This window comes from Mauremys reevesii, linkage group 11 (assembly GCF_016161935.1).
Source record: "Mauremys reevesii isolate NIE-2019 linkage group 11, ASM1616193v1, whole genome shotgun sequence".
NCBI classification, from domain to species: domain Eukaryota; kingdom Metazoa; phylum Chordata; order Testudines; family Geoemydidae; genus Mauremys; species Mauremys reevesii.
The window spans coordinates 37,046,510-37,073,191 of NC_052633.1; the positions used below are offsets into that span (position 1 = coordinate 37,046,510).

At 42.7% G+C, this 26,682-nt stretch overlaps 1 protein-coding gene across 4 annotated transcripts; it reads left to right on the plus strand.

Moving 5' to 3' along the window:
- The first annotated feature begins 9,341 nt into the window (after positions 1 to 9,341).
- On the plus strand, positions 9,342 to 25,361 carry CHRNA1 (cholinergic receptor nicotinic alpha 1 subunit). Of its 4 annotated transcripts, none has more exons than XM_039495957.1 (9): positions 9,342 to 9,451; positions 16,203 to 16,348; positions 16,453 to 16,497; positions 16,972 to 17,081; positions 17,603 to 17,798; positions 19,438 to 19,675; positions 20,982 to 21,205; positions 22,529 to 22,768; positions 25,041 to 25,361. In XM_039495957.1, the coding sequence occupies exons 1-9, from the start codon at positions 9,394 to 9,396 to the stop codon at positions 25,170 to 25,172; spliced, it is 1,389 nt and encodes a 462-aa protein (XP_039351891.1). In that variant the 5' UTR covers positions 9,342 to 9,393; the 3' UTR covers positions 25,173 to 25,361. The 4 variants fall into 4 exon arrangements, with proteins under 4 accessions (XP_039351891.1, XP_039351894.1, XP_039351892.1 ...); XM_039495958.1 differs by lacking the exon at positions 9,342 to 9,451 and adding an exon at positions 13,415 to 13,695; XM_039495959.1 differs by lacking the exon at positions 9,342 to 9,451 and adding an exon at positions 15,789 to 15,851.
- The last annotated feature ends 1,321 nt before the right edge of the window (positions 25,362 to 26,682 follow it).

A 26,682-nucleotide genomic window follows, 5' to 3' on the forward strand; every position in this document is an offset into this window, starting at 1 on the left:
GGCTTAGTGTTGTGGCATGACATACTGTTTGAAATAAATGCTGTAAGCAAGAGACTCCAAGGTGTTGATCTTGATATATCTGGAGCAATGGAACAACTGTACAAAGCAAAGTCATACCTACAGTCTTACCGGTCAGATGAGGGATTTCAAAACGTTCTGAAGAGTGCACATAAGTTGGCAGAGGAACTTCACACTGAAGCTATTTTCCCACCCATTCAGGAATACAAGAGTCACTGAAGAAGACGACATTTTGATTACGAGGCATGGGATAATCCCATAAGAGACCCCAAGGAACAGTTCAAAGTTTAATTCTTTAACCAGGTGCTAGATTGTGCAATACAGTCAGTTGAAGAACGTTTCATGCAGCTCAAGGAACACAGCAGTATATTTGGGATGTTGTATGATATTCCAAAATTCCTCACTATACCTGAAGAAGACCTACACTAGCAATGCAGGGCACTAGAGACAGTGTTGACACATGATGGTATGTGCGATATTGATGCGAGTGATTTAGGTGATGAACTGAAAGCCCTTTCAAGATACTTTTCAGCAGGATCAACTCCAAAGGCTGTTCTGGAATATATGTGCACAAATAAGATGATCACCCTCTTTCCAAATGCTTTTGTTGCTCTGCGCATACTACTAACACTTCCTGTAACAGTTGCCTGTGGAGAACATAGCTTCTCCAAGCTGAAGTTAATAAAGACACAACTACTCTCCACAATGACACAGGAGAGGCTGGTCGGCCTTGCAACCATCTCAGTAAAGCATGAGCTGGCCCAGACTGTGGACCTTCAGGAAGCAGTTCAAATCTTTGCAACCAAGAAGGCACGGAAAGCACCACTTTGATTATTCAAACAGATAAAAATGCCTGTGTTTATTAAGCAGGCAAGAAAAGTTACATTTGCTATTCAGGCATTTGAAAGTTAAGTGTTACTTAAAATTTTTGAACAAGGCATTTTAAGTTGTTAGTTCTCCTTTATTGGGATAGGTAGAAGAGCAGTACCATGAGAGGAGTAGAAGAGGAAGAAGGCAGAATTGAGACCTTTCAAAGTTTTGGCCCAAGCAAGAGGGCATGGGGGCGTCATTTGAGCTCCCTGCCTCAGGTGCCAAAATGTTGTGGGCTGGCCCTGAGCAATGTGCCTGAATTTTCAGGCAGATAGCCTGGATGAGCTAATATTCTGTTCCATTTAGGTTCCTATAACACATGTATGTGAGTACCTTTCCTGTTTTATCATCTATGATCTTGTGACTCTGTATGTTGGCAGCATTAATGATATCAATGATACTAGTAAATATATATATTCTGGTATGAAGTTAGTACTGTTTAGTTCTGTAGATACTGATATGCCCCCATCACCAGCGTTTCTCAGTACAACCTATTTATCCTCACAACACCTCTGTGGTAAGGATATTATCTCCATTTTATAGATGGGAGAACTGAGGCACAAGAAAATTGTTACTTCCCAAGGTCTAGTAGGAAACTTATGACAGAACTGGGACGTCAACCTAGATCTCCGGTATCCTAATCCAGTGCCTTCACCGCAAGACAATCATTCCTCTATCAATTTATTTGAATGATGAGTATATCTGCTATCTGGGAAGGTGGAGACAGACTCTTCTAAAGCCACTGTAGTTCTTCTGGATCAGCTGTTAAATAGTGCTGGAGAGGAATGCAATCAAATCCCTCTTCCCTAGAGATTAAGAAAATTGCTACAATATCGCACCACATCTCCCCCCGCCTGGGGATCAAAAGAGTCATGATTTATGTTGTCTTGAAGTTGTGGTGGTTGTGCTGTCAAACCAAGCTAGCGGCAGTCATCTTAAGTGCAAATGTGCATTGTGGAAAACTGGAGACTGCAACAAACAGATAGTTCAGTCAGAGGGAAAAGAGCCAACCACCCTTCTGAGGCAATAAAGTGAACTTCTGCTTACCCCTGCAATACATTGGTAGGAGGGAACCCTATTATTAACGTTTTAGTGTTATACCACATTTTTTTGGGGTTTTTTTTGCCTTTTTAAATGGCAGAAGACCAAGTAAAAGCTCCTAAAAGGCATATATTCTCTGGGGTACTGACCTAGTTTTTGCACGCTGATGAACATTCTGAAATGTTTTTATTATAGATATATTGTAACAAGAAAAATCATCTGCTACTAGAAGTCTTTAAATCATGATTTGGAGCATTCAACAGCAGAGTCAAGGGAGAGAATTATTTCAGGAGTGGGTGGATCGGCTTATGTGGCCTGCATCTTGCAGGAGGTCAGACTAGATGATCATAATGGTCCCTTCTGATCTTGAATTCTATGATTCTATGATCTAGTGAGCCTCACAATATTTGGGTTTTTTTAAATCATGCAAAATTACTGCTTAGCAACTGCACATCAGACCTGGAAAGCTTATGTAATTCAAGAGAATGAGGGTAGGAAATATGTTGCGGATTACGATTGCTAAGCAAACAGGTATAAGGAGGAGTTCATTATGTTTAGGTAATATGCTATAGTTGCAGGAATGTAAAAACCACCACCACAAAAAGGAAAATTTGTGTATGACCAGGCTAGCAGTAAGCTTCTCACGGTACTTTCTGTTGTAATGAAAGCAAACTTCCAAGTGATCTCCATTGCACGCACACTGAATGCTCCAGGGTTTGTTTGTTTAATGTTTAATCAAACTCAAGTCTTTAACGTGTGCTTATTGTCAGAAAAGTGATGATGTAAAATTAGCGCCTTCATACTCACCTGATCTGCACCTTGTGGGGCAAATCCTGACTTGTCTTCCATGGCCACAATAGCCCCAGCCTGCAGCAGAACAAGGGCAGGATTTGGGAGGTTCATACCCAAGGAGGTCTGTACCCCCTGTGCACCATGGATCCTAACTATGTTGCATATTTAAGATCTCTAGTCCCTTTTCTGTAAATATTGGAGATCTTTGTAATAGGAGGAGCTGAGCTTGTTTTGCTATGTACCACTCTCACACATAGCATACCTGGATATGTTTATTTGCATTATGTAAGATTCTAATTACTAGATTCACTTTGGTTTATGATTAAAGTTAGAACTAGAACAAGATTTTAACTGTTAAGCAGTTAACTCTGCTGCTCAATAAGCACAAACCAACTCTGTTTGCTTCCAATCATGTTAGAACTCAAATTAGACTGCTCTCCAGAGCTCTTATAAAGTCTGCTTTATTTCCTACCTGTGGCATCTCAAACCCTCCCTTGTTTTATATAGATAACATTGACAGAGACCCCATACTGTAACTCACTCTTCTTGATACCAGGAGATCCATTAATTGCTCAAATCAATATTACTGATTCTACTTTTACAGTACTGAATCTACTAATTTGTTTCTCTCAGGAGAGATACCAGTACACTGCTCAAGGAATTTGTTTAAGGACTCTGTTTAATTTCTCTATCCTTTTGTATTACTCACATGTTATGTGTATTTTGTCTCAAAGATAGATTCAACTCCCTCTCGTATTCTCTAGATCACTGTGTTAGTCAGGTCTTTGTTTTCGGAATATATCTACTTTATCGCAGTGGATTGGAACAAGTGGTTTTCAGGCTCTGGGATTCTTTGATTAATGGTTTTCTTGAGGCAACTGGGGATTGTTTTTGAAAAATAGGCTTGGCAGCAAAGAATACTTTTTAAATATTAAGTGAACTCTATTTTTCCCTCCTTGTGGTTTCTGGGATTTTGATTTTGAGTTTTTGTTGTGTGTGTATCTGAGGTTTTATAATTTAGTAAATGTGCCAGTTACCCAAATAGGATTGTCCAAGGCCATTACAGTTATCCAGGTTGTGAGGGTATTTGTTACCATAATGTGCTATCATGAAGCTCACTTTAAGGATCCCTTCGCTAAACCCGAAAGAATATAGCAAAGTATTAACACATCCATACATTGTTGGTTGTCGCGTTTCTGCTGTGTCTGTTGTGTAAAGAAGGGCGTTCATCATTTTTGTGTACCTGCCCCCTTCCCTGTTTAACTACTTTGGCTACAGACTTATCTGCCAACATTATTATATGAGCTATACTGTGCAATATAACTCATGTAATGTAGATTCTTCTTCAAATTATGGTCCCTATTTGGTATTCCACATGTGGATGCACATGTGCACTAGGTGCCTGAGTCTGGAAGTGTTGTGTTTCTTAGCAGTGTCCATTGACCCACATGTTCGTAGTGCGTCCCTCATGCTCGCAGACGAGAGTATAATAGGCAGTATGGATCGACACCTCTGCAGTTCCCTCTTACCGCTGCTTGGCCTGAGTCAGAACCCTTGTTCCTTCATGCTCTTAGCTTTTACTAAGTCTCCTACGTAGCTGAGCTCTCCCGTCAGCATACTTAAGCCAGCCCCAACAAGCAGCAGTATCTATGTCAGCAGGAAAGCATCTCCCACTGACATAATACAGTCTACCCTGGCACTTTTGTTGGTGAAACTTATGTCAGTCAGGGGGGTGTTGTTTTCACACCGACAAAAGTTTTACCAATGAAAGTTCTAGTGTAGACATAGCCTGAGAGTGACTACTGTTGCTCTAGATAGTTGTATATAGTTATAGATAGTAGTTTTAAAGTAAATAGTTGAGTTAGCGAAGTTCTTTCCTCATTTGAGGACTTACCCCTCCCCCCCACAGGGACTATGCCCCAGATCCTGGGGTTTAAAAACTGTGCGTCCTGCCCGCGCTCGTTATCTGTGAGTGATAAGCTCCAGAGGTGCCTTTATTGCCCTAGTGAGGCTCACATCACAGCTCACTGCTCCATTTGCAAGTCCTTCCCGCCCCAAACCTGGGAAGCTTCGGAGCGCCACCTCCGTAAGTTTTTAATGGAGGAAACTATGTGACTTTGTGCACACTTGGTTCCGGGACCATTCGGACCCCCCTGTACAGCAGCCATCACTGACAGTCCCCACAGTTGCTTCCTCTTTGCCGGATGAGGTGCTTATTTCCCTCTCACGCTCTCCGCCAGATGACCACCGTCAATACCAGGACATGCTCCAGTGGACTTGGGGATTCCCTTGGAGGAGGTTCAGGCCCAGCACCATAAGCTCCTAGACATTCTCCAAGCTACCTATTAACAAGGCCATTCTCCAACCAGCGCGGGTAGTGTGGCACACCCATGCCTCCTGTGCCCCCACACATAACCAGCAGAGAGGAGGTATTTTGTACTTAATAAGGGGGTGGATTTTTTTTCTCTTCCACCCCCTTATCTAGCTCTCTTGTCATCCATGCAGCAGCAGAGCGGGCACACCAGCACCCAGAGAAGTTGACCCCTCCGGACTGGGCAGCAAAGCAAATGGACCTAGTAGGGAGGACAGTATATTCTTCGGTGGCACTACAGTTCCATATCTCAGACTGTCAAGCTCTGCTAGCCAAGCCAGAAGTCAGAGCAGTCTGGGAGCTGTGGACCCTCCAGCTGCCTGGGATGGGGGGCTGAGAGCAGCCCCCAGCCCGTATCCCTGCCCTGCACCCTCCACCTGGTTAGATCATTTCAGTCAATAAGCAAGGGCTTAAAGAGAAGAGCTACCAGGTGTGAAGAAAAAGAGGAAGCTAGTTCTAACCCTAAATGCCATCTTGGATATTTTCAAAATATATTTTTAAAAAAATCAAATAAACTAGTCTCTGTAAATGAATCCAGTAGTAAAAGAGCCAGTACTGTAGGGCTAGCTGTTCTGGGGATTGATCAGAGTTACAAAAGTTCCAAGGTTATGTAAGTTTATTTTGGCTATGCAGTGCTCTCTTATTCCAGATGTGATGCTCAATGATTAACAAGTCTGTCTCTTACTTTGATGAGAGAATTCCACTAGAGGCAGACCACATCCCTATGTATGTTTGAGTTTTCAAATCCATAGCTCAGATTATTTGTGGAATATGTCATGTAGCACTTGATATGCCAGTGAGTTAAGACCTGTTATTAGTTTTGTGTTTGGTAGCTGTGACGCTGAAAAAGGGGTTGTCGTTAGGGCTGTTGATTAATTGCAGTTAACTCACATGATTAACTCAAAAAATTAACCACGGTTAAAAAAATTAATCGCAATTAAGTGCAGTTTTTATCCCACTGTTAAACAAGAGACTACCAATTGAAATTTATTAAATATTTTGGATCTTTTTCTACATTTTCATATATTTTCATATACATTTTCATGTATTCTGTGTTGCAGTTCAAATCAGTGTATATTATTTTTATTACAAATATTTGCACTGTAAAAATGATAAACAAAAGAAATATTTTCAATTCACCTCATACAAGTACTGTAGTGCAATTTCTTTGTCCTGAAAGTGAAAATTACAAATGTAGACTGTTAAATAACTGCACTCAAAAACCAAACTATGTAAAACTTCAGAGCCTACAAGTCCACTCAGTCCTACTTCTTGTTCAGCCAATCGCGAAGACAAACAAGTTTGTTTACATTTATGGGAGATAATGCTGCCTTCTTCTTATTTACAATGTCACCAGAAAGGGAGAACAGGCATTTGCATGGCAGTTTTGTAGCCGGCATTGCAAGGTATTTATGTGCCAGATATGCTAAACATTCGTATGCCACTTCATGCTTCGGCCAACATTCCAGAGGACGTGCTTCCATGCTGATGGCACTCATTAAAAAAATGTGTTAATTAATTTGTGAATGAACTCCTTGGGGGAGAATTGAATGTCCCCTGCTCTGTTTTACCTGCATTCTGCCATATATTTCATGTTATAGCAGTCTTGGATGATGACCCAGTGCATGTTGTTTGTTTTAAGAACACTCTCGCTGCAGATCTGACAAAACACAAAGAAGGTACCACTGTGAGATTTCTAAAGATAGCTACAGCACTCGACCCAAGTATAGTGGGGTAGTCACCCCACTCATGCCCTGAAGGGCTTAAAACAGCCTTGGGAGAGGGTTGGGGTGGGGGGAAAAGCTAGGCTGATTGGGGGAAAGCAGCCACAGGTGGGGCCACACCCCAATTAGGTCACAGCTGGCCCTATAAGAGGGCTGAGGGCCAGAGACTGGAACACACATGCTCTCTAGCTTCTTGAGGGAAAAGGACCTAGCTGCCCAGGAGCCGAGAAGGGTACCTGAGGTAGAGCAGTGCTGGGGAAGGGCAGATGGAGCTGGGGAGATCCAGCCTAGAAAAACCCCAGGTTGCAGGCCTTAAATGGGGCCAAATAGGTACTGGGGCTGCAGAGGGGCAGCCCAGAGATAGGCAAAGGCAGCAGGTCCTAACCCCCTTGCCAATGATGAGTGGTTTACAGACTGCAGTCTGCCCCAGGGAGCAGGGGCTAGATGATGACTGGCAGTAGCCACTGAGGCAAGGTGGTTTTAGATCAGTGGTCCCCAATGCAGTGCCCATGGGCGCCATGGCGCCTGCTGGGGCATCTATGTGTGCCCGCCTACTGACAAAGGAGCACCCTGCCACCAAGGAGCGCGGCCGCCAGACAAGCAGCCGCCGAGAAGCGGCAACGCCAAGAAGCATCGCCGCCAAAATGCCACTGCTTCTCGGCGGCATTTCGGCGGCGACGCCTCTTGATGATGATGCTTCTCAGTGGCATTTCAGCGGCAACGCTTCTGGGCATTGCTACTTCTCGGTGGCATTTTGGCAGCTTCTTGTCCAGTGGCTGTGCTCCTCGGCAGGTGCCTGCCACACTGAAATGTTGGGGGCCACTGGTTTAGAGGGTTGGGGTTCCCTAGGGAGGGGAGACCCAGATTGTGGGTTACTGCTAGGGCAGAACCCCAGAGCAAATGACCCCATGTCCGGGAGGGACACAGGGCCAGTGGCAAGCAACACACTGGTCTGCAGAGGGCACTCCGGGCTGGAAAGAGCTAAATACTGGGACAACCAGCAGGAGGCGCCGCACCGGTGAGTCGTTGCCCCGCCACACCAAGGTTTAAGACTTTGAAGTGCCTTCCAAAATCTGAGAGGGATGAAGTAGGGAGCATGCTTTCAGAAGTCTTAAAAGAGCAACACTCCAATGCAGAAACTACAGAACCTGAACCACCAAAAGAGAAAATCAACCTTCTGCTGGTGGCATCTGACTCAGATAATGAAAATGAACACGCATCGGTCTGCACTGCTTTGGCTTGTTATCAAGCAGAACCTGTCATCAGCATGGACGCATGTCCTTGGAATGGTGGTTGAAGCTGCGCATGCAGGGACATATGAATCTTTAGCACATCTGGCACATAAATATCTTGCGACGCCAGCTACAGCTGTGCCATGAGAATGCTTGTTCTCTGCAGCTGCTCTGCACCTTAGAAAATCAGTCCACTTTTTATTGAGACATGCAACTTTACAGTCAGATACACATATTGGACCAAATGCTGCCCATAAGTCTACTCGCTCCATCGATGACTACAAGGTAGCAGAATTTGGCCATTACAGGAAGAGGTATATTGGTAAGACAATGCACGTCATTGGCCAACATTTCCAAAAGTAAGGCAATGCCAAGTTCTTCCCACAGGTGCAGTCACTCCGCCACATTGCACATTTCTATGAAGGCAGATTTTAAGCAATATATACAAATTGCAGTACGATACAATAATTCAGACTAATGCCATCCCCACGAGGCAGCTGTTTTTCTAAGGGCATTGAGGCATCAGAGAGGTTGAAATGACTTTTCCAAGTCCACTCAGTAAGGCTGTGGAACTTACATGGCCAGATTTCCAGCTTTAACCACTTAGCCCACGCTGTGTGGGAAACTTAATTTTCTATGGCCATACTTTTGTGCCTTGCAGATCTCATCCATCTAGGTAAAGAGGAACATATTGTCTGCCTGTTATACAAAAAGCTCAAAACAAGCTGCTCTAGCAATTCTACTGATGCTGAAAGGGCCTGGGCAGTGGATCGAGCCAAAACCAATGGGGAAATGTTTAGACACACACTAGGCCTGGCACCGGGTCATCATAGTGCCAGAGCAGTTTGGATGCCTTTTACAGTGAATTAGCCAGGACTGTGTGATCCAGCATGGTGCACTTGTCTGTTAGAATGAGCATCTATTGGGCAGCCCTCCCATGAGTGCAGTGCTGAAGGCTTTCTGATTGCAAATCTGGAGCTTCATGAATGCCAGCTAGGATTGGATTTACCTTTCTCAGTCATAAATGCTCTGCCTGGTACACCTCTTACCACAGAAAAATCAGTAGCTGTCTGTGTCAAGCTGGCAGCTGAAACAATGAACTCTGTTTTCATGGATTGACCTGCTGAGAAAGTATTAAGTGTGTTTTACTAACTCTCTGATGCAGGTGGCTCCTTAGTCCGTGCATACATAAGGGAGATGGACCTAGCTACCTTGAAAGAGAAGACTGGATCCAATAGTACAGTGCAGGCTACCTGAGGAGTCCCTCAATGCAGGAGACTGTCCAACGGGGAAAAGCACTGTTGTAGCTAGCTGTGATCCCGTTCCACTCTTCAAAGTGGGGAGCATGGCCGAGGAAGCAGCTGGAGTACTGCCGTTCCAGAATTCTCCTTGGGAGACTGGAGGTAGGTGCAAGCTAAAGCAACCGTTACAAACTGGGGTTTTGCCAACTTTCCCCCCAAACCCAACCAGGGTCAAACCCTGGGTGCAACTCAGCTAGCACCAGATTTAAACCATAGCCCCGAAATAGGAGCCCTAGAAGCAGCCACGTCTAAGACGATGGCTAGCGATGAATTTGGCATCTTTGTTAATTTCTTTATTAATAAGCAAAACTCCAGAAAGGGGGCAGACTTTTGATTCTACATAGTTTTACACAAGAGGGCTGAGCTGGGTCTGATGTGAAAACTCTTAACTTTGAATTTCCTGATGTTGGCTAATTGAATTAGCCCATAATATTGCACTAAAATAGGTATTTGCATGAATTAATGCAGTCGTCCCCAAACATTTTTGTCTGCACCCCCCTTGCCTGGTCCGTACTCCCCCAGCAACCATGCTCTGGAGCCAGGGCTGGGAGCGGGGCCACGGTCAGGAGTGCGGCCAGTGCTGCAGCTGGGGCCTCCGCTGGGAGCAGGGCTGGGAGCCGGGGGCCACGGCTAGAAGCTGGGCCAGAGCTGTGGCTGGTGCAGGAGGTGAGGCCCAAGTGGAGCTGGGGCAGAGCTCCCTCCCTGCCCACCTACTGGGCCCCCCTGAACATTCCTTCGCAGCCCCGTAGGGGACCCGCCCCAAAGTTTGGGGACCACTGAATTAATGTTCAGTCCATGTGCTGTTCTTAAAAATACATTGGAAGAAATGTGAAAAGTGCATCCCGATGGGATCTCAAGGCGGTTAATTCTTTGACTGCGAATCTTGTTGAAAATATTTATTTCCTCTGTTTTGCTTTTCCTCTTGATTGTTTGTGATAGTTATCTCTTAAATGCTGTTGATGTGCCCACTGCATCTTTTCTAACCATCTGTTGCCACCTGCTGGTGATAGTATTGAGTTGCCAGACTAGTGTGTGATGGTTTCCAGTAGAAAATGTATGCCATACTGTATATAACTAGGGGCAATCTGGTAACAAACACATGGCAAATGTACAAATTACTTTTCAAACAATCTGCCTTCTGTTATCAGATAGCACCATAATCTACTGTCACCAACAATGCCATTTATACATATTAGAATTAAACACTGTTAAGGTGTTCTTGGTTTACAATTATATATGAAGTAAACAAGCTTCTATTATTTATTTTTCAGCTCTTATCCCCCTTCATTTTCCTGACAGTATAGCCCGTTACACTGGCTTAATGCTTTTATACACAAACACACGCACTCAACCCCCCCACCTCTTAAATAATGGATTGCACTGGCGATCCATGTAAATTAAATAGCCTGAGTTAAACCACATAATAGAAGTGGTTTGGAGACAAAGAAACCTACCTACCCCTTTTCCCTGCCCTGTTTGAAATAATCTTCATTCCTTTTTTAATTTCATTTCTGTTTCTCATGTCAACCAATGACATAGATGAAGCTACTACCATTATAGCCTCGTCTTTCTGTACCATTTCTTCTCCTCCGTCTCCCACTATAGTTCAGGAAGTGACTAGATGCAAGTGTGTGTATATGAATTCTTAATGTTTTCTAAGTCAAAGTCTGTATTCTCCAGCATTCCACCAGAAACATTTAGTAATCAGGCTGAAACCAGTTAACTTGTAAACTGATTGATTACATTATGCTGGTGCCCGTATGCAGAGAAGATTTAACTTCAATACCATCAGTTCATTGTTGGGGTTTTGAACTCGGGCCTGGTATTATTAACAAATTCAGATAAAAATGTAAAATCCTAAATTCAGACAATGTTGAGTTAAAATTCTTATTTATAGACTGCCTGGCTGGGACCCATCACTCCATTCTATTCACTTGCGTGGTTAAAGCATATGTTGCTATGGCACTTTCAGCACCCTAGGCCATGGCTCCATCTGAGATTGGGGAGGCAGTGCTGAGAGACCAATATCTCAAAGACCAAAAGGCTGAGTTTAAGTAGGTGTTGGAATAAGTCAGAGCAGGATTTATCTATCTTCTATTAGCAAATGATTTTTGGAAAGGATCTTGAGGCTTTGAAGCTGAAAACAGTTTTCTTAGCAAAGTATGGAAACCTGGTGTTGTATTGTTCTCTCTGTGAATCCAGATAAATTCCCACTACTGCTCATTTCACTCCTGTCTCTTTAGTTTCACCGAGACAATAACTAGTCATACTACATTGTTAACAACTTTAATTTCTGTCAGGGCTTATTTAAAATTCAGAGTTCAGCTGGCCTGAGCTTTAGGAGGGGATTTTTTTGAATCCAGACTCTCTGCCAGCTAAACTCCTTCCTCACCCCCTCACCCCCCTTCCATTCAGGCTGTGGATCCCTATAGGTCTTTTTCGAGAAAACTACTTTTGCAACATCCTTCAAATGTGGACCTCTGACTTTCAGCCAGTACATTGCAGCCAGCTACCCCACGTACAGCAGTTTGCTCCAGAAATAAGGACTCTGTTTTCAGGTCTACACAGCTGCATGAAAAGTAAGCCATGCTGAGTGCACACATTTTCTGGGCCACTTACAAATTCCATGTCTGGCTGATTCCAAACAGAACACAATAGTATAGCTAGGCTTGTTGGAATGATTGAACCTTATGTTATCCCAGACCTATAATAGGCATAAGACAATGGTAACTTTTTGACTGCCTCTGTTTGGGACTGAACCTGCCATTCCTAGCTTGGATATGCAAGGAATGCTTGGACAGACAAAATGTGCACATCTGAAGCTGCATGGTTAACATTCCAGTGATATCATCATGAATTTGTATCTTTGTGCAGTGTTACGCTGCGGGCTGGGTGGAACCTGGCTGAAGCTGGTGGGTATAACAGCCACCCTTCATTGGGAGAAGCAGTTAATAGTCATAGAGGCATAGAGTTTAAGACCAAAAGGGACCACAAGATCATCAGATTTGACCTCCTGTATGTCACAGGCCACCAATACTACTCAGCACCCGTACATTAAATCCAGCAATGGAAATGAGACCAAAGGAAATGAGACCACTAGGAGACTAGACTACTATGTGCCACAGGCAGATAATAGGAGGGACTGGAGTATCTGAGGGTCTTGCAATGGCAGGGAAATGATTAAGTGAGATATACACAAATAATCCTGGCAAGTGACCCACATCCACACACTGCCAATCTGAGTTGGGGGGAAATTCCTTCCTGAACCAACTTATGGCCATGTGCATGTGAACATGTGAGCCACAGCAGCCAGCCAAGCACCTGAGAGCGAGAATGCTCGGTGCTACCTCAGAGCCCTGGCCTGCCCTGCCCAGTGTCCCATCTCAGGTCATGACCACCCCGATGCTTCAGAGGAGAGAGGTTAAAAAAACCCTTCCATTGGAGAAAAAAATCCCCAGTTAAGCTTCTTTTGGAGTAAGAGACCTAAAACAATAGGAGCCACCAGCCAAAACACAGGCCGAACACAAGGCCAGTCAGCACCTGAGCTATGTGGGCAGAGGGCTTTCACTGAGGCTGAATGCAAACACATAGAGTACTGTCTTGGTGGAGCTCTCTGTGTGTGAGATCAGATGCAGTGAGAAAGAAACAGGAAGGCAAAAGTAAGCACCAGAGACAGCCAGAGATGCGCTTGTAGCCTAACCCTGGGTGAAAGCCAAGTGAGAGAACGTTTTGGTAGAATGCTGGCTGGAAAAAGAGTCTTGAAATACTGAGCAAGGAAACTGTCTCCTGTTGTTTGATTCCTACTTTGTTCAAGGACACAGGATTTTGTACATTCTTTGTAAATAAACAGGATTGCATCAAAGAATATCTGACTGCATCACCAATTTCTTCTCCCAGCTGAAACTGACAAGACTCCAAATTCAGCTAACCACTCAGGTCAAAGAAGATTCTGTGCAGCTGAGGGTTTTTTGGGTTGGGAGTATTCTAGTTAATCCTTACTTGGACGCTAAGTTACTCTACAAACAATCTTCCTTTTACCATGGAATGTGTTACGCTTAGAAAAAAATCTCCCACTGTAAACCAGAGAAGATGTTTGACTGGGCAAATATAGCGTGTTACTGTTCCTGCACTGGTGCAGTGGCTCTCAGCTGTCATTCCCATAAGCAGGTGGTGTAAAACAATAGCTCAGCAGTCACATTTTCCAAGCTGTCTATCAGGAAGCTGCAGAACCCTCCTCAGTGAGAGACTGTGAAGACTTTGAAATCCCTGCTAGTCTGTGTGTCTAGCTGAGACAAAAGGCCACACAATGAAGTTCCACTACATACACCTCCTCTTCTTTTGCTCAGGTAAGATCATTTCAACAGCTGGTTCATTTTTGGTTTGGTTCATTGCTTAATATGTTGCCCGCTGCTCTTTGTATATAATGTGAATTGTGTTAATAAAGCTTTATGAACTTGCAAGGATGACATACAAAATGAATAAAATAGTGGCTTCTAAGTGCAATGAGACCAGCTTATTCACATTTGAAGACTAAACAATTGCAGAAATATTCAGATGATTTAATCCCAGTATGCACTGAGTTCAAAAGTCGAGCTGCTTTCTCCCCTCTACATTTATTGCCTTTTTTCTGCCATGTGCCATGTTTTAGCACAGAACAAAAAAAGACTTTGAAATCTTTGGGGATTTTTAGCAAATATGGCTTGAAATGCAATATACTGTAACAAACATTTTCATTTATTTGTGGGGAATACTGATAAGGAAGCTGAATTGATTGGCAGCTGCATGTGTTGTGCTGGGACCTATTAATAATTCCAATTAAACTGTCCCCTAAGAGATTAAGTATTTTGTAATCTTAAATATTTTTCACCAAATTAAAAAAATGGCTATATTCCTACCAAGCCCTATTAGAATAGAACTGTAGGAAGGATTTTGTTAATTGGATACTCTTGACCTAAATATGACTCTGGGATCATAACATACCGTCTGAAACATGACACCCAATACTGCCCTTCCTGTCAGTGGAAACAGGAGCTGTTTGTCTGCAGCAGAATGTGATGTAAACTTCCGTGTTTTGCCATCCAAGCATCTTAATAGCAAGAGTTGTGTCATTTCAGTAAATCTGATCCATTTGAAGAAAAGTATTTCATAAAGTACAAAGCAGCTGAGACCCAGGAGCAGATTAAGGCTGGATCCTCAGATTCCCAGCTCAACTGTCTTAAAGTAAATCAATTAGAAACTAAGAGTGAAATCCTGGCCTCACTGAAGTCAATTGCAACACTCCAATAGACTTCAGTGGGCCAGGATTTTCCCCTAAGAACCTATCCAAAGGGCTGAGCTCAGAAAAAGGATTTTCAGAAGTGCTAACTTCTAACCTAAATCTGCTCCCACCAGCGTCCATTCCTGTGGCTGGACAAAAAGATCACTGGGAGCAAGATAGGCAGCTCTGTGATACTGAGTACAAGGAAACGTGTTGTGTCCTTCTAACACTGCATTAGCCAGGCTGCAGTTTGGTCCCTTGTAGGTAATGGAATTTAGTTTAATACTTTCTCAACCACATGATACACCCCACCTATTTTCACAAGTGGTTTTATTATGTGCTCTCTGCCAGTGTGAAAGAGAATGAACTGACTCGTAAAAATACGCTGTTGCTGAAAATGTCAAGTTGATAGCAGCTTCTAGAATATATGCAATATAGCAAAGGGCTTTAGCATTGTATGTTATCCCTTTCCCAGCCGGTGAGGGCTTGGGTTTCCATATTATGCAAAATGTACAAGGGCCATTTTTACATACCAACTGTTAGCTTTCTCTGTGACCTGAAGCAGATGTACACAACCACTTTCTGGAGAAAAGATGAAAGTATGTAGGAATAAGACTGCAAGATGACTGTTCCCTTGTGGCTCTCTCAAAATGAAATGGGAACTCATCATGAGGGTATGCGACTGATCAAACGAATTTCTAAAGCAGATTTTTTTCTGTATGTGTCTGCTCACCGAAAGAGTGAGTGAGCAAGATATGGGAAGAGGAAATGGAATGAACATTAAATAAAGATAAAGTGTTAGGTCTGTCTTGTCTGAAGTCACACGAGTCTTTTAATTAAGAGGGAAAGCCTGTTTTCCTTTTCCATGTGGATTTGAAATGACTGACTTTCATGCTGTTGCACTTTAAATTCAGATATAAAATAAGATGAAGCTGGATCAGTCAACAGATGTACACAGTGAGCAGATTGCAGGAACATAGCGTTAATGTCTTCTTAACCACACAGCCATGCTGAGAATCACTCCCAACAACCCCCAGAATGCAAAGCTTAGGATAAGCTTACATAAATAAACTACAACAACAAGCCACAAGGTGGCACTTTTAGCTAAACATACTAATGTTATTTGTGCATGTTCTTTAAACCTCCAGTGTTATGGGCAAGGACAAGGATGTGGAGCCAAGAAAAAAGATGTAAGAAATGCCTGGCAATGAGTCTTCAGTTTGCCTAACTACCCAAAAATGCAGGGTGAGATAGGTTTTAGGAGTTCCATGAAGCCTGATTCCAACTTTTATGGTGGGAGTTCTTGATGTTTGTTGGTCTCCTGGATGGAACTGTATGTGTTTTGAATGATACTTACTCTTGCAAGCATTACTCAGAATCAGAATGGGTTATCATCCCTGATGACTATGAAGCAGCCTAAGACATGGTCTGCAAATAAAAAGAAGCAATGAAATAAGTAAATGAGCTTTGTTATGGTTAGATTCCCTCACTAAAATGGCACATGACCTTATATGAGTAATATTTGCAGGATATCCTTACCAAGATCGCAATAAATTCTATCATTGTCTTACTGATGACATATTTGCTGTTCTGTAGCTGGTCTGATCCTGTGCTCTGAACATGAAACTCGGCTAGTTGAAGATTTATTCAAGAACTACAACAAAGTAGTGCGCCCGGTGGAAGATCATCGTGAGGCTGTTGTAGTCACAGTCGGGCTGCAGCTTATTCAACTTATTAATGTGGTACAGTATGAATGATTATGTTTAACTGTGTTTGTTTATATGAGCTCATCAAACATTTCTTCTGAATAAGCTTTTTCCCTAAACTTTCTGTTTGTTGTTTGAAGGATGAAGTAAATCAGATTGTAACAACCAATGTACGCCTGAAACAGGTAACCTCTGAATCTCATTACTCTTGCTATTCCAAAGCAAACTATTGCCCTGCACCTAATCAAGAATGTGCTACTCTCCAGACATAAATATTACACACACAACATTTTCTGTTATGGTTTCCTGAAGCAGCTTAGGCAGATGGCAGAGCTGACTGATGATTTCTTTATACAGTCCTAGAACCTTGATGTTCCATTGAACAACGTGGAGCTCCTGACAAAAGACACTTTGCATTTGACAAGATGTCCTTCTCTGATATTGTTTCAAACAGCAGATTTGTGTTACGGTTATTTTAGGTAATCATCATGTATTGTTTTAACATATATAAGAAGGCGGAATTGGTAGAAGGACACAGTCAGTACTTTTGTGCCCATCTACGTGTATCAATGGCATGACCATCAGTAGATCTTGGGAATATTAGATTTAGTTCCAGCAATACTGATAACATGTTTCCACTGGCTAAAATTCTTTTTTAGCAATGGACAGATGTCAACCTAAAATGGAATCCAGAAGAATATGGTGGGTTGAAAAAAATTCGTATCCCATCTGAGATAATCTGGCGCCCCGATCTTGTTCTTTATAACAAGTAAGTAGTGCTAACAGTACAAAAACTCTGCACAGAGCCTCATATAACAAAAAATTACAGAGTCTGAAGTAGAGGAAGGAGACCAATGATCAGCCTGGTGTTTTTTCAATACCTATTTGAACACTTCATATGTGTCTGAATGACTAGCTGAGATGAGCATCATTTGGATTAGTAAATGGAAAAGATTGTGAGAGAGAGAACACCTAAAACAGGGTCTGAGACAGTTATAGCAAGTCCAGTGCAGGACAGAAAACCTGTCTATCCTTAGAAGATCAAGACCAAATTCTAGGCACTCACCCCTCCTTATAACCTAGTGACAGGGGAGTTACACCCTGGTACTTCAGGTCTGAATTTGACCCATAGGTTTTATATTCAATGAGCCAAATTCTCCACCCAGTTACCTCAGAGCAACCCCTTTACCGAGTATATCCCCTTTCCAAGTCTCCTTCAGATAGATACTGTATTATATGTATGTCAGTTACACTGGCCATGTCACTGTTAATTTCCTCTTTCTTTTGCAGTGCAGATGGTGAATTTGCTATTGATCAATTCACCAAAGTTCTTTTAGAACATACAGGCAAGATCACGTGGACACCACCAGCAATTTTTAAAAGTTACTGTGAAATTATAGTCACACACTTTCCATTTGACCAGCAGAACTGCAGTATGAAGTTGGGCACTTGGACATATGATGGTACAGTGGTTGTTATAAATCCGGTATGAAACAACTTTTTAAATGAGAGTACCAGTAGACACTGAATATTTTAACCTGAATTCTTTTTTCCCATGCCTTTTTTATTTATTTATTTATTTAAAGTCTCGGGTTTAAATGTCAATTGTAAACTGCTCTGATTGAAAACTAAACAGGTACTGAATTACTGAAATTATTAATGACTGATGTCAAAATATAGAGTGTACTACCAGCAGTATTCAGCACTACAGGTTTCCTACAGCTATTCTGCACACATTTAGTGCATAGACTTCATGGGTAACAGCATGGCTAAAACTTAGAGAGCCAGCTCCTCAAATTGGCTCAGCTCCATTGACTTCAGTACAGCTATGGCAACTCTTTGTTAGCTGGAGTAGTATTAGGGCTTAGTATTAGGATACAGCCACTAGATTGCACATGTATCAGTAGAGGGTTGACATTCTCATTCCTGGAACAATGAGTCCCTTAGTCATATACATTGTCTGTCTCTCTTTCTCCCACTCTATAACCTTTCTCTTTCTCCCACTCTATAACCTTTACCACTGTGGCAGCCAAGTGCCATCTCTAGATCCACTTCATAACTACCCTCTATAACTACCCTCTGGGTTTTTTAAATTCTGTGCCAACTTGCTTCACTGACTTCCTAACTGCCTACTCTCCAGCCAATTAACTCCACTTCTTCTCTTTGATCCTCTTCAGTCTCCCTGCTTGTTTATTTCTAGGGGCTGATTTTTACCTGTGATTTCCTACCTGTCCCACTTAGAACCACTTCCTTTCTCTTTAGATATTTCACTGAAGACTCCCTTTTCTCTTTAACTTGATTGTAGTTGATTCTTTCTGTAAAGCATTTAGTTGAAATGTGTGTAAAAGGCACAATATTAAAATAAAAGTAACATAGAAAGGAATAGCTGGTTGGTTGGTTTGCTTACAAAGCCAGAAGCACAGGATTATGTTGAAGTTGGTTTCACTAGGAATCAATGCCAAGTTTTAATTTATTGGTCAGTAGCTCTAATATTGAGAGTTACTATTTATCCTGTCAGGAGAGTGATATAAATTGTCAGTCAGGAAATTTAGGCTTGAAATTAGACGAAGGTTTCTAACCATCAGAGGAGTGCAATTCTGGAACAGCCTACCGAGGGAAACAGTGGGGGCGAAGGACCTCCATGACTTTAAGATTAAGCTGGATAAGTTTATGGAGGGGATGGTATGATAGGATAACGGGTTTAGTCAATAGGTCAATAATGTGCCACACTGGTAATTAGTACAAAGGGTCAATGTTGGGATATTGTTAGCCTTTTCCAGAGGGTCTGGCTGGAGAGTCTTGCCCACATGCTCAGGGTTCAGCTGATCGCCATATTTGGGGTCGGGAAGGAATTTTCCTCCAGGGTAGATTGGCAGTGGCCCTGGAGGTTTTTCGCCTTCCTCCGAAGCATGGGGCAGGGGTCGCTTGCTGGTGGATTATCTGCTACTTGAAGTCTTTAAATCATGATTTGGAGCATTCAACAGCAGAGTCAAGGGAGAGAATTAGTTCAGGAGTGGGTGGATCGGCTTATGTGGCCTGCATCTTGCAGGAGGTCAGACTAGATGATCATAATGGTCCCTTCTGATCTTGAATTCTATGATTCTATGATTGATTTATCCTGTCAGGAGAGTGATCGCCCAGATATGAGCAACTTTATGGAGAGCGGCGAGTGGGTGATGAAAGATTACCGGAGCTGGAAGCACTTCGTTTACTATGCCTGTTGCCCTGACACCCCATATCTGGATATTACCTACCACTTCCTCATGCAGCGCTTGCCTCTCTACTTCATTGTCAATGTCATCATTCCCTGTCTGCTCTTCTCGTTTTTAACTGGGTTAGTGTTTTATCTGCCCACCGATTCAGGTACGTGCATTTATTACGTTACTGTAATAAGCTCCTGATTCTCAAAGGAAAGAGCAATAGCTAACAATTAAGTCAATGGGACCTGTCAGGATCAGGCCCTAAAGTGATGGACACTATAAATCTAGCTGAGGAACAGTTTAAACTCTAAAACTGCTATTATGTAGTCCTGACTCCGCTCCCTTGGAAATCAGTGGTAAATCATCCATTCAGTTTCACTGGGAGCAAGGTTCAGCTGATTGGTTTTGTGTCTTTGAAATTAATATATTGAATATGTTAATAAACAGTCAAATGGTGACACTGGAACCCCTGATATAGCATGTTTGAGTTAGGGGAGTTAGTTAAAGTTAGTTTGTTTCGGCCATTAGCTTCTCTGATGGCATGAATAAATATATTAAGCAACCCTGGTCTCTTTCTGGCCTGTTGTGTGCTCTCTAATCTGAGAAAAGCACCTGTTCACTGCAACCATTTCTGGTGCTTAATTTGTTTTTAATCCATGCTAGGATTTTGCCCCTTATCCTTGGCTGTTTTTTTCTTCAATTTCCTCTTATGATGGGTCTTAGGAGCTTTTTTTAAAAAAAAAAAAGAAGAAGAAGAAGAAGAAGAAGCATGTCACTGGACTGAGCAGAACAAAATGAATGTTCATTGTGTTTTGTGGTTCAGTTTTGTCATCCTTAGTGCTAAATACCATTGCCAACCCTCCAGGGTTGTCCTGGAGTCTCCAGGAATTAAAGATTAATCTTTAATTAAAGATTATGTCATGTGATGAAACCTCCAGGAATACGTCCAACCAAATTGGCAACCTTAGTCCTAAAGGAAGTCTCAAATACTGCCTGAGCTCTAAGGCCGTGTGCTCTCTTGTGCATTCAATCAGCCCACGGTGAGGCTGCCATTTATCCAGAGCAAAAAACAAAGCCATCCAAAGGAGCAAGCCCTGATTAGAGGCTGGGTTTACTCACTTAACTCCTGCAGCACATACTCATGCTCATAGCAAGTGAGTTGTCAGTGCCTTCAGCCTGTCCCCAGTCCCAGTTGGGTCCTGGAAAACTCCAGCTTGATGCTGGGGGGCGTTGATCCTAATTTGGTCCCTCCACAGTGGCACAAGAACATGAATGACCAGCCAGGTTTGCTGCTGCTTGTAATGCAGAGAGAGATAAAAGTAGTCCAGATGTATAGGTATATATTCAAATATCCAAAATGTACCAGGAACCAATCACTCATGAAATCACACTCTATTTCTCTCCCTGATTAGCACTCTCTGCACTGTATCACATTAATGGCAGTGGTGTTGTTTTGTTCTGCGTGGCAGGTGAGAAGATGACTTTGAGCATTTCTGTTTTGCTGTCTTTGACTGTGTTCCTTCTGGTCATTGTGGAGCTGATTCCTTCTACTTCAAGTGCAGTGCCCTTGATAGGCAAATACATGTTATTTACCATGGTGTTTGTCATAGCATCAATCATCATTACCGTCATTGTAATCAACACCCACCATCGCTCCCCAAGTACCCATATTATGCCACAATGGGTGAGGAAGGTGAGGAAGGTTATTTGTGAATTTCTCTGCTTGAGCGGGGCCTTGAATATTTCACTCTGAGGTTTATGTAATAAAAATCTCAAGGTGTTGGGGGGAATTTCCCAATCCAGATAAATCTCAGGGCTCCCTGGCTGGGCTGCAAAATCACTCCTTTAAGTAGCAAAATTGCCTGTTGTTGGGTAGACTACAAGAGGGAAAACCCAACCTGGGAGGCAGATGAGGCAAAACCAAGTGGCAGCTGTGGACACAGAGAAGGAATTGGGTAGGTTGCTTATATAGCTCTTTATGGGAACCGACAGATTATCAGGCTGCATGACTCCTGGCCCAGCCAGTGGCCAACTCCATCAGCCAGCTGCCTGCCCAGGTGTTCATTGTGGATCCACAGAGTGGAGCTCAACTGGATCTCCCATGACAACTCCTCAGCCCATTCCCTCCTCTCCTATGAAACAGCATTACTCCAAAGTTATTGGGAAGGGAGGGAAATCTCCCTCTCCAGCTTAAATGATGATCACCAGACCTTACCAAGCCTCATGGCAGAGTTGTGGGTATGTCTCCACCTGGGGAACCCAGACCATCCGTTGCCACTCTTGCTAGTCTTTCCATCACCCAGCTTGCATGAACTGGCATTAAACTATGTAAGCCAGACCTACCACATACAGACCTATACCTTTAAAATTGCTCCTGTCTTGCAGTGGAAATTCTTTTTTTTTTTTAATGGAACTTTTACAAATATTCTATCAAATCCCTGCAAGGGTTAGGGAATTTTAAAAGGCCAAGTCTGTACATGCTGTGTGATCAGGAAGAAAAACCTCCACTGATTTAAAGAAGGTTGTGAAAATCTGTGTGTGTGTAAGTGAAACAACAGGATAGCCGACAAGAAGAAGGGACAGCAAAAGCAGGCCAAAGGAATTTCTCTGCAACACTTCTAGACACTGTGGGCCAGATCCTCATTTGGTGTGTCTCAGAATAGCTCTATTGAAGTCAGTCGGGTTACGCCAGTTGAGGTTCTGGTCCTGGGTGTTATACTCCAGTTATGTTTGGATCCTGTTAAATCAGTATACATTTTATATGGCAGCAAGAAATTGTTTCCTGAAAATGTGTGAGAGGCTTGTGTGATTCAGTAAGCCCCAGGGCATCAGATTTACACAAGACAAGTAAAGTGTGACTAAGGCTTGTGCTGTGACCTACTTTCAAACAGGGAATTTCTAGGAAATCCAGTACGGGAGATTATTTGGTAGTTACGAATGTTGCACCTGCTTTTGTTTGTTGTAATGTCACATCAGTAAGACAATCTCCCTAAACTAATACAATTTCTTTTTTCAGATCTTTATTGACACAATCCCAAATGTTATGTTTTTTTCAACAATGAAACGACCATCCAGGGATAAACAAGAAAAAAGGATTTTTACAGAAGACATTGATATTTCAGAAATCTCTGGAAAACCATGTCCTGCTGCCGTTAACTTCCACTCCCCACTTACCAAAAACCCAGATGTGAAAAGTGCTATAGAAGGAATCAAATACATTGCTGAAACGATGAAATCAGACCAAGAATCCAGTAATGTAAGGCATTTTTTATGTGTGATTCATCCCTCGCTTTTAAAATAAGACACTTTATTTTCTGGGAATAATAAATCTTTCAATTTCTCACAAATACACCCCAAACATAGTTTCTGCTGTATCAAAGAGCCCTGTTCTTCCCTTGATGCAATCTGTAAAGAATGATAAATAAAAGTTACAGATGACAGTTGAGTCTTTGAAACAAGTTATGCGCTAAGATTTTCCAAGTGTAGTACATGAACTCAGAGAGGAGTGAGCACGGGTAGTTAGAATAGTTTTAAGGAAAATAACAATATTCCAAAACAGATTCCTAATGCAGGACATTTTCCTAATATAATAGGCAGTTTGCAGTACACTCAAAGCTGGGAAATAAACCTTAACAAAACTCCATGCTAACAGAAACATTTTTATTTCATCCCTTCAGCTCTTAAATGTGATCTGCAAATGTTAATTCCAATTTTGATAAGCTTTGATTTTGTGGATTCAATGCTCCAAATAATTCCTATAGGAGGGGCACATAATAAGCATCTTTTTGAACACTGGCCTTTTCTACTGTACCACCCAAGTGAAGGCATTTCCCAGGAAAAGCTAGCTTTGCCCCTCTTCTGTGCTAAAACCCTTATTTATAACCCCTGGTTATATACTTCTGTCCTGAGTTGTTTCTAATATTTGGCGGTTAACTTTAATAAGTAATACAGCACTTATCACTTTGAAGGCTCCCAGAGACTTCTCAATTATATACAAAGAGCACCATTGAGATGCAGATGTTTTTGGATGGGTGGCAGCAGCAGCTTGAGCTTGGGTCGTGTTGGTGAGAGAATTATTTTGGGCACCTCCAATTTAACTAATTCATTTTGGGGCCACAATATGAAAAAAAAAGTTCAAAATTCTCCCCTGAATGTTTGACTGCAATGGAAAAGCTGGCTCAGATGAGATAGTTAGAGGTTCAGTCAAATACTCCAGTTTGCATCTGAGTTCATTTTGTGGGTGAAAACTGCACCTGAAAAAAGGGAGGCCTGACCTCAGCTCTTTTGAAGATTTGCACCTCATTTGTAAAGGAGGCTCTTTGAGTCACTGGCAGCCTCTTGAAGTGGAGCTCAGCTGTCTGTGTGATCTGTGCATCATTTCTAACATTTACAAAAGGTTTCTAAAGGCAAATTGCAAAACCAAGCTGGGGGTTGTAGCTATTCTGGCGAAACGGAGCACTTATGAAGTACTTGAAAATAGTAAGTGATTATCACAGCTCCAACTAGGTAAATCTAACAGTCAGTTTTACAGATGGGGAAATTCAGGCAGAAAGGCTGGAAAAGCCTTAGGTTACAGAGAGTCATTGTCACAGGCAGGATTAGACTAATTCCTATGTGCCCACTCCCATGCTTGGCACACTACTCTGTGCTCACTCACACTGCTTGTCTCCCCACAGACGTTGCTTCGCAAAAGAGACAGTTCAGAGCAACTAGCTTGGAGGTCCTTGTACAGGCAAAGCCAGCTCAGGCACTATTGTTCCCCAAAACTCTGACCTGAGTTTGGCTCCCCACAAAAACCCAGGGGTCTATAGAAAAGGGTGTTGTGTCCGGAAGGTTGCTGGGTGGACAAAATGGGGACCATGAATAACCTAAAACCTTTAGGGAAAATGGTGACTGGTTTTGAACACTCACGATTGGCATATACTTACTTTTAAGGCTCACTTTGCAGTCTAAAGGGTACTCAGATTGAGTTTCAAAAGAGCCTAAGGGATTTAGGAGCACATGTTCCATTAAAAGCCAATTGGAAGGCACTTTGAAAATCTTCTTTATTTAAATTAAAACCCAGGCTAGCGTTGATATTTATAAGTCCCCACAATGTGGCCAAATGTTTCTAGTGCTCTGAAATGCCCACTTTGGCAGCTGTCAGCACACTGCACAGTGGTGTGTGGGAAGGGGGTGGGTGTTCAAGAGTCTTGGCCGGAAACACCACAGCAAATCTCTGCTCTTACGAAATGAGCAATATGACCTTTTAACCACTGTAGAACACACACAGAGTCTCTGTTCTTAAGGCTGCCTTGAAAAAGAAGGTTGAATCATCCCTTAATTTGAACTTGTGGGTCCGGGTAGTGTAGGCATTGCACACCACTTGTCACTTCAAAGAAAGTGAGTATTTTTCCATAATAATATTAGAAGCCAGAGAGATGCTTTCCTTTGCACAAATCAGTAATTGCCTACACTTCCATATGCTGCCTTGTGAGGAATATAGCTCTCAGGAGGTTCTAACTGTCTCCTCTTTCTTTCATGTCCAGGCTGCAGAAGAATGGAAGTTTGTTGCAATGGTAATTGATCACCTTCTCCTTGGTATCTTCATGCTTGTTTGCATTATTGGAACATTGGCCGTGTTTGCTGGTCGTCTTATTGAATTAAATCAAGAAGGATGAACATTAAATCTAAAACGTGTACTACCCCTGGCCAGGGGTAGCACATCTTTATTTACTTCGTTGGCTTTTATTGAATACATTTAATTGTTCTACCTGTTGTGTTCTTCCTCGCTGTCTGAAGGTTGCACAGCTAAGAATCACTTCCCATGGGGAACAAATAAAGGAAAAATTAAAATGATGTTTTCCACACTTGGCATTTCTGAGCCACTTCCTAGTGATGTCTCTTTTGTCAAAAGAAAAGGATCTGTGCCACTGAAAATGTGAAAATGGCTGTAAACCAGGTTCTGACCCATTTTAATAATCTTAAAAAAACATTAATGTATAAATAGAAGGTTTAACTTTGAAACATATTAAGGGCCAGATTGTGGGACCAGCTGCAGCCCGTGTCAATAAGGTATAACTGATTATAGGATTCTTCACTTCATGCTTTATCTATGCTTTAGATCAGTATCTAAACTTAGCTTTCAAGCTCTCTTTAAATCTCTGATGTGTGGTTTCTGTATTGGCCATGTCACAAATGACCCATCCATTAGCAAGAGAGGTGCCACCAGCAGAGGGCTTTAAAATTCCATTGTGATTTTCAACTACAGGTGACTGTGAAAAGTGCTTCTGCCCATGGAAACTCTGTTTGGCTCAGCAAGGGGGAGGCAACTTTCCTTTCAGGTGTTGTAGGTGGAATCCAGCTCAGTACAAGTCCTCAAGGAGCCACGTGCAGGAAGTTTCACAGGTAGAGCAACTGTGCAAAGGGAATGTGCACCAAGTGTTCATAGAGCAGGTCTCTGTGCCTGTTCCAAATAGCCTGCACAAAGGGAAGCTGTTGGAAGCAGGCCAGGAGCCCGGTCAGTGTTTAAAGTGGTAATTCTAAACCCCTCATGGGGTGGCAGCAGGCTGTGGCCACTTTTGGCTGAAATAATGGGTGTGGTGAGAAGGCTCATGGGCAGGTGTCATGGATTTGCCCCACCACCGAGTTTCCTGAGAGATTAGATGCAGTAAGACCTATTCCTTGGTCCCACATCTCCTGTCCCCCTGCATGCTCACTCCCCTCTTCCAACCTCAGCCTTCTTTCTAAGGGGGTATCTCTACTGCAAGCTGGGGGTGTGATTCCCAGCTCGAGGTGACATACCCGCACTACCACTGATTGACCGAATACATTAAAAATACAGTCTAGCTGGGGCAGTGGGAGGGAAGTATGTACCTGTCCAAGGCCACGGGCACATACTCAAGGTGGGTAGCCCCTCCTACCATATGCACTGCTATGGCTATGTGCTGCTTTTAGCACACTATCTCGATCAGCGCTAGCATATATTTCCTCTAGCTGGGAATCACCCCCCCCCCCCCGCCCGCCCCAGCTCCACGTATCAACGTACTCCAAGATGTAGTCATGTTGAGGGGTAACTTATGTGAATTTAGCCTCTTTGTGTCTGTGATTTCTCCAATTAATTCTTGGCCTGTAGATTGTTCCCCATATTCAAAATGCCAGCTGTGTTGACAAACACACAGGTAACATGGA

Bases quoted from the DNA above. Each gene is read 5' to 3' on its own strand.
- CHRNA1 (XM_039495957.1), top strand. From the start codon at position 9,394: ATGGCCGAGGAAGCAGCTGGAGTACTGCCGTTCCAGAATTCTCCTTGG. The intron at 19,676-20,981 runs GTACGTGCATTT...TCTGCGTGGCAG, and splicing joins TTATCTGCCCACCGATTCAG to GTGAGAAGATGACTTTGAGC. The intron at 21,206-22,528 runs GTGAGGAAGGTT...TTCTTTTTTCAG, and splicing joins TGCCACAATGGGTGAGGAAG to ATCTTTATTGACACAATCCC.